This window comes from Anguilla rostrata, chromosome 1, assembly GCF_018555375.3.
Source record: "Anguilla rostrata isolate EN2019 chromosome 1, ASM1855537v3, whole genome shotgun sequence".
In the NCBI taxonomy this organism is placed as follows: Eukaryota; Metazoa; Chordata; class Actinopteri; order Anguilliformes; family Anguillidae; genus Anguilla; species Anguilla rostrata.
Window position 1 is genome coordinate 74,543,240 of NC_057933.1, and position 7,627 is coordinate 74,550,866.

The following is a 7,627-nucleotide window of genomic DNA, read 5'->3' on the forward strand; positions in this document are numbered from 1 at the left end:
GATCAAGAGATTGGCTATGACACAAACCAGCACAGACTACACAGTGGATCTCCAGGACCAGGGTTGAGGAGCGCTGCTCTCATCTTTACAGTACACTACAGGCATTTAGCAGACGCTCTTATCAAGAACGACTTACACAACCGTTTTACATAGAATTAAAATTTCATCCATTTATACAGCTGGATATATACTGAAGAAGAAAAGCAGGCTAAGTACCTCGCTCAAGGGTACAACGGCAGTGTCCTACCTGGGAATCGAACCTGTGACCTTTAGGTTACAAGACAGTTTTTTTTTTTCACCCATTATACTACACTGCCGCCCTAATCTGCCACATCTGGGCACAGAGCATGCAGTTTGTGTATCCCGTGGTCTGAAGACGCATCTCTTCAGACTCTGCCTGGGCTATCGCTACTCTGCAGTACACTCCCAATTTAGGATCGCTCTCATTTGAATCGTTCTGATTTGTTCCTGTAGCACTTTGGTCACAAAAGCTCTTCGTCTTCAACAGGAGATCGACAGCGCCACCTCTAGGCAAAGAGGATTCGTTTAACAGGAATTCAGATAAGCAAAGAACCATCCACATACAGTTCACTCATTCTAAATACACACACACTCTCTCTCTCGCTCTCCCTTACACACACAAAACACCAAATCTATAAAGTAAAAAAAAAAAAAAAAAAAAACTAGATACAAAACAATTTATTATCATCAATTGACTTTATACAGTTACCTAAAAAAAAAAAAGCAGAGAAAAGTACAAGGGGACACAAACGCATGTCACAGCACGGTCTCGCGACTCGAAAGAAAATCAAAACGGACAGCCAACGCGACACGCCTCGTCGTTCTGGACCGAAGCCATGACAAGTGTGAGAGTCCGGAACTTTCCGGCACCACAGTTCCTTCAGATATCGGCCTTCCTGACAAAAAAAAAAAATGGCTGTAGTTGATAAGCAAGAGCACGCGAAAACCAAGGGCTGTGAAGAAGAGAATCTGAATCTGTCACATAGGTAAGGTACTTCAGAAGAAGAGAGGGAAAGGACTGAATTATTAATTCAGTCAGGGGGCTTGTTAAATAACAAAAATGCTGAAGTACCTTTGAATGAGGAGGTGTAAAAACAAAACAATCCAACATAAAAAATAGGACTGAATTGCTGCAATAAACATGCACTTCTTTTTAAAAAGATGTAACACCACAAGAGCAATTTTCATTTAAAAAATACATTTTCTGTTTTTTTTTCTTTCTTGTATTAATTGCAAGTTGGAAAAACTTGCTGTTGTGTCACTTGTCTCTCTGTTATAAATGACTCTGTCCAGTGATTGGCTGTTTGTAAATAAAGAGCAGCTCTATCTGCCACTGTGCCAGGAATATTCATTGAGAGGGCGTGGCCGTGGGGAATGGGCGGGGCAGCAGGAGGTGGGCGGGGTCTCATCCCTGCACCTCCGTGTCTGCCGCTCCCTCTGGGTCCTCGTCGTTGTAGATGTTCTCTGCCTGGAAGAGACATAGGAGATGCCCGTCAGCCAATCAGAGAGCAGGAGGCGGGGCCAGGACTGCTACCTTGGAGACATGCTTGCAAACTGGGAACATTCTCGAAGGGGTTCTGAGCATTATGAATATGTGTGCACGTACATGTGTGTGTGTGTGTGTGTGTGTGTGCGCGTGCGTGTATTTATCAGTGCAAGAGCAGCTCCTCCGTGGATGTGGTGTCCATGGCGACACTCACCATCTGCCAGACTTGCATGATGTTGTCCTCGGAGACGGAGCAGATGACCCAGGGCTCGTTGGGGTTCCAGGAGAAGTCCGAGATCTTGGCCGTGTGCCCGCCATGGATGAACTGCGAGAGAGAGGGGGAGAGAGAGACTCGTCAGTGCTCCGCCCATCCCCAAAATCTCGCAGATACCCCAGGACCACACCCAGGAACTCCCCGTTAATTTCACGGGCGCAGAGCGTGGAAATTCTACAGACACACCAGATACCCAACTCCATATCTGCAACAGTACAAGTCTGTCGATTCAGTATTCCCACTACTGATACCAACACACTACAAGTTGATGTGTCTTATGAACATTCATATCTTATGAACACTCATTAATGGGCGTGACAATGTAGAACACAGTGAATTTCAGTGAACAGTCAGTTCCTTACTGTGACACAGCACCGGAACCAACAACTGTTGAATGATGAAAGTAACACAGGAGATGAAGATCCGGTTACTCCGTGGTGCCCAGTTCAAAGGTCAGACCTACCAGGAGTTCAGGGGGGCCGTCCTCAGCATCCTCAGGAGACTGTTCCTCTCCGATTTTACTAAAGAGCAATGATTAAATTCAGCAGTTAGACACTATGACACCAACACACCTTTGGATATCATAAACCCATTCAGTGTACCACCCACTGAACATAACACAATGGCGAGAATAGGGTAAAAGTACCTAGTGCTCTCCGTTTACCTACAGACTAGATAGTATCCAGCACCATTACCAAGTCTGGCCTTAAAAACCCAGAGTTTCTGCCTCGACTACTTGACCTGGCAAGCTATTCTACACTGTGTGAATAAATCCTTCTTGGAAGAAACACTTATGTCCATGTGGAATTTACCTTTCACCGTGTGGAATTTAGCAAAATTTAGAATCTCTTGTAGTTCACTTTGTTAATCCCTTTCATGAATTTAAAAGCCTCAATCAACGCACCCCTAAGTCTCCTTTTACTAAACTTGAAGAGATTGAGCATGATAAGTCTTTCCTCATAACCTTTATCTTTCATTCCAGGAAGCAATTTAGTTGCCCTTCTTTGAACCTTTTCCAGAACAGAACATGCTCATAAACACGAAACAGTTAACACTGGTAAACACCGCCGCACCTCATCACACCTGCACAGGTAAACTCACCTGAGGTCCCACACGTTGAGGCGCCTGTCTGTCCCGCTGGAGGCTAGGATGGTTTCGTTATGGGGCGACCACTGCACCTACAGGAGGGTGAGAGGGAACACTTTCAGCAGGCCACCCCAAAACTAGAACTGGTGATACTAATGACCTGCATACATGTCCACATAAAAGTTTCAAGCACACACACCTGGAGGATCTCATCCTTGTGGCCAACTCACACAAACACACACACACCTGGAAGATCTTGTCCTTGTGACAAACTCACACACACACACCAGAAGATCTTGTCCTTGTGACAGACAGGCAGGCAGGCAGGCAGGCAGACAGACAGACAGACAGACACACACACACCTGGAAGATCTCATCCTTGTGGGACTCGAAGGAGTGCAGTTTCAGTTTGAGGTTGCGCAGATCCCAGAGAGCCACAGTCTGCAGGAGAAAAACACGTCTCAGTGCACAGCAGCACCACCATGTGGCCAACTGCAGGGCCTACAGTTTGCCTGTATGTTCACCCACAATATATTTACATCTCTTTAAACAAATCTGTACAGCGTGCTGTTTTGTTTGAAGAGTGCTACTTAAAAAGTTAATATTACAGCTAACCATACAAAACTGAAGGCTGCTTTTAGATAATGTATATATTTTTTTTAAAGAAACACTATAAAACATATTTATCATCATACCTTCAACATACACTACGTGGCCAACAGCATGTGAACTCCACACCCATATGTGCTTGTTGAACAACTCATTCCAAAACCATGGGTATTAATGTGGACCCCCTTTGCTGCTATAAGCCTTCTGGGAAGGCTTTCCACTAGGCTGTGGGGATTTGCCTCCAGTCAGCCACAAGAGCATTAGTGAGGTCTGATGTGGGGCGATAAGGCCAGGCTTGCAGTTGTTACATTGCATTACAGGCATTTAGCAGACACTCTTATCCTTGTTCAACAACACAACGGTAGTGTCTCCCCCCCCCCACAGACGTTATTGGCCATTCCTGATGAAAGCGAATTAAAGATGAGTGCAACAAGAGGAGGCGGCGCCGAGCGATTGGCCAGGGCGAACTGGCCGTATGAGCTGAGAGCCAATGAAAGACAAGCATTAAAGAGGCGGCACCGAGCGACTGGCCAGGATGAACTGGCCGTAGGGGCTGCGAGCCAATGAACGGCCAAGTGTCAAAGAGGAGGAGGCGGTCGCTGACCTTGTCGGCCGAGCCGGTGGCCAGGATGAACTCGCTGTAGGGGTTGAAGGACAGGCAGTTGACCTCGGCTGTGTGGGCATCCACCGCATGACTGGGCTTGGACGTGTTGTTGGAGCGAGTGTCCCAGCTGCGAAACGCACGCACACACAAACACGAGGACACGACACACACGCAACGCAAGCACACACACAGACACAGACACACACACAACCACACGCAACAAAGCCCCCGGACATGGACACACACGCACACACAAAAATTTGAGATGTAAAGCCCTCCCCACTTCAGTTGACCTGGGCCTCATAATTGCAGAAACCCCACAAATTAAAAAAATTACATTCAACTGTATGAAGACGTGTATACGCAAAAATCCCTCCACAGTAGCTGAAAGGCTGTGTCTGGAATCCACATAACATACACAACTCCGCTCTGTAGCACACTAAGTGGACATCCGATCCACGCTCTAAGTGTACACGCGATCCACACTAAGTGCACTTCTGATCCACACTCCTAAGTGTACTTCAGAGGACGCAGGGACAGGGACGCACATCATGAGCTTCTGGTCGTCGGCCACGGAGCCGAAGAGCGACTCGTGCAGCAGGTGCCAGGAGACGTCCTCCACCACCGCCGTGTGCCCGGTGAAGATGGTCTTCGCGTCGACCACCTTCCCTTCCTTCGGCACGGTGCTGATGTCCCACAGGCAGATTGTCTGCCGGGGGAGAGAAGGAGAAGGAGAAGGAGAAGAGAGGAGGTAGGAAGAGGGGGAGAGAGAGAAAAAGAGAGGAAGGGAGGAGCGAGGCAAGGAAAGAGGAAGAGAAAGGGGCAGGAAGGGGGCAAGAGAGGAAATGGAAAAGCACAGAAAACAAGTTAAATCAACAGAATGAACAAATGAACGAATGAATGAATGAATGAATGAACAAACGGGGGGGGGTGCGGTGGTTCTCACATGGTCGTCGGACGCGCTGAGCAGGCAGCCGCTCAGGTTGGGGTTCCAGGAGAGGCCGTACCCCTCTTTCTGGTGACCCCTCAAACGCAGGTCTGGGGTGCACTCTCCAGAAGGGTCTGACCGGCACACCCAGGTACAGGAAGAGAAGGCAGCAGAAACCACGTGCATGAGAATAAATGTTACTGCGAGAGGGAAGTATGTTTCGGGGAGCACCTTGTTTGGAGGAGAGTTCTGGGGGCGTGCCTGGCTGGGAGGCGTGTTTCGGGGCGTACCTGGTTTGGAAGGGTGCTTGGTGTAGTCGAAGACGAGCACGTCGCTGGTGGGGGTCTTGGTGGCGATGATGCAGGGGTTCTGGGGCATGTAGCGCGCGCGGTTCACCTCGCCCTCGTGGTTGATCTTAATCTCAATCTCAATCTTCCCGCTCACCGAGCCGAAACCGCCAAACTCTGCAGCCAACGGGAGCAGGGGGACGCCGATCAACAGACCAATCAAAACAGGGCACACCGACATGCAGCAGGACTCAAGTGCTACAACGTCACTTCCACAGAGGGCAGCGGGAAGCAGCGAGAGACCCCGGGACCCCACCTCCTTTCTCGCTGTCGTAGTGCGACGCGTCGAACTGCGCGTCGTCGTTGGGCAGCTGGACGCTGGCGATGACCAGGTGGTTCTGCTCGTCCGAGGTGTGCGTGCCCAGCACCAGCCGGTGCACGCTGAAGTCCTTCCCCTCCGGCCTAAACACACACACACACAGTCAGCTGTGAGTTTATTAAACCTAGACTTGCACATTCTGCTACGCAATTCACTAGTATTTCCCCCACACAGACAGGAAAACATGACACTGTGCAGCATAATGAAACCCAGATGCTACATCAGCGTGCGTTTTCCTACACCACGGCACTCCAGGAGCCCCCCGCGGCACAGCTAACCTGGTGACATCGGGCAGCCACTGCGCGGTGAGACTCGGCCACTCCAGGGCGTGCGTCATCACCAGGTCGTAGAGGAACGGGGTGTTCTTCTTCCAGATCTTGTACTCCTCGTTGATCACCCGCTCCTCCACCGCATCGTCGAACGCTGCTGCTAACGCAGGGGACGCGACAGACACCACACACGCGCAAGTTAGCCAAGCTGGCACCGAGGAAGAATGAACGCCGCGCTGAAATTAACAGGGTGTTAAAAATATCACCCATAACAATGGCGAAATGTCTGATTCACCAATATAGGAAATTATTCATAAATATGGGAGGGAATTAAATTATGGAAAGTGAAAATGTGAAAAATGTACAAGATGCGCTTCTGGAATTGTATAAAAAAGTAGTTTGAGACTTCAGTGCACTCAACTATGTGGTTTTCATTCAATTCCTTCTGTATTATCACCCTTACCCTTTAATGACTTCTTAAAATCATGGGGAAAAGGATAAAACTTGAATACGGCAGACATGATGGTTCAAACTGGTACAATTTTTATGTGCATTTGTCATAAGCATTGTCATGCGTACTATTCAGTCTTTTGTGATGTCTATATGTAAAAACATTGTTGCTTTTGTTGTATTATTTGCAAAGAACCTAATACATTTTTAAAGATTGAATTAATCAATATGTCGTTCAGGTTTTTTAGCTAACAACCAAACCAGCTAGGCAAGAAAACTTTTATGAAAATAAATATGCCAAGTTGCATTGTTTTTGCAATAACCAGTCAACTTGGCTTGAAAACACGTTAGCTCGTAATTCCACAACCGCTGGATATCCAAACTGCTGGTTGGTCCAGTGAAAGGTATCAATTGGAGCACCAAGTTACCATACCAATTCAACAAGACGGTGATGGGAAACTCGTTATTTCGAATATAGAGCGACTAACAGCTGTATCATTTATCTGACGTATAAACACCACATCTTATTCACGAACCGAATGTCTATGCACCGATTTTAATTGCTAGTTCGTAATTCGCTATTAACGAGGCCTGCTAGCATAGCTAAACACCAACAACTTTGTCAAAGACACCGGCGACTTTCATTCAACCATTCGTGGTTTGTCTAAAACAAAGACAGTTTCCTCTACACAGTGAAAAGATAAATGAAATACCTTCTTTATCAGCCATTTCGGTGTGTGTGGTTATATCCAACCTGAGGGATATACAGTCGGCAAAAACAGCAAGACTGCTCTTTGTCCCCAAAGCACCGAATAACGAAACCAGGACCACCTTCGCGCCAACAGCAACCAATCAGCAGGCTTAAACAATGTGCGCATCGTAATCATTTCGATGGAAAATGTCGACTGATTCAAATCGGTTCCATTACCCACGCACGCGCGCACACAAGAGGACGAGCAGAGAGTGTATGTTTGGCTGTTGCTGTTGTTTCAGTGGGGAGCCCTGAAAAGTTCCAAACTCTCTGTGCTGTATAGGTATACAAGGCGTAACTTGGCGGGATGACATACCTGCCATCCCAATAGGGGGCATGCCCCGCCAAGGCGTAACTTCGCTGGACGGCATACCTGCCGTCCCAATTCTAACTTTACATTTCAAAGAAAAAAGGAAATCAATCATCTCAAAAACAAACTAACTAATTTATTGTGATAATAGCACATTTATTCTACAATATACT

General features: G+C 47.5%; 1 protein-coding gene across 2 annotated transcripts; it reads right to left on the bottom strand.

The window, feature by feature from the left end:
* Positions 1–684: 684 nt before the first annotated feature.
* On the bottom strand, positions 685–7,280 carry LOC135235357 (histone-binding protein RBBP4). Of its 2 annotated transcripts, none has more exons than XM_064300790.1 (12): positions 7,107–7,280; positions 5,953–6,103; positions 5,612–5,757; positions 5,299–5,472; positions 5,027–5,142; positions 4,629–4,789; positions 4,081–4,207; positions 3,231–3,308; positions 2,883–2,959; positions 2,245–2,302; positions 1,722–1,832; positions 685–1,489 (listed from the first exon to the last, which is right to left on the bottom strand). In XM_064300790.1, the coding sequence occupies exons 1-12, from the start codon at positions 7,120–7,122 to the stop codon at positions 1,427–1,429; spliced, it is 1,278 nt and encodes a 425-aa protein (XP_064156860.1). In that variant the 5' UTR covers positions 7,123–7,280; the 3' UTR covers positions 685–1,426. The 2 variants fall into 2 exon arrangements, with proteins under 2 accessions (XP_064156860.1, XP_064156868.1); XM_064300798.1 differs by having other exon boundaries at positions 5,953–6,100; positions 7,107–7,279.
* Positions 7,281–7,627: the final 347 nt, after the last annotated feature.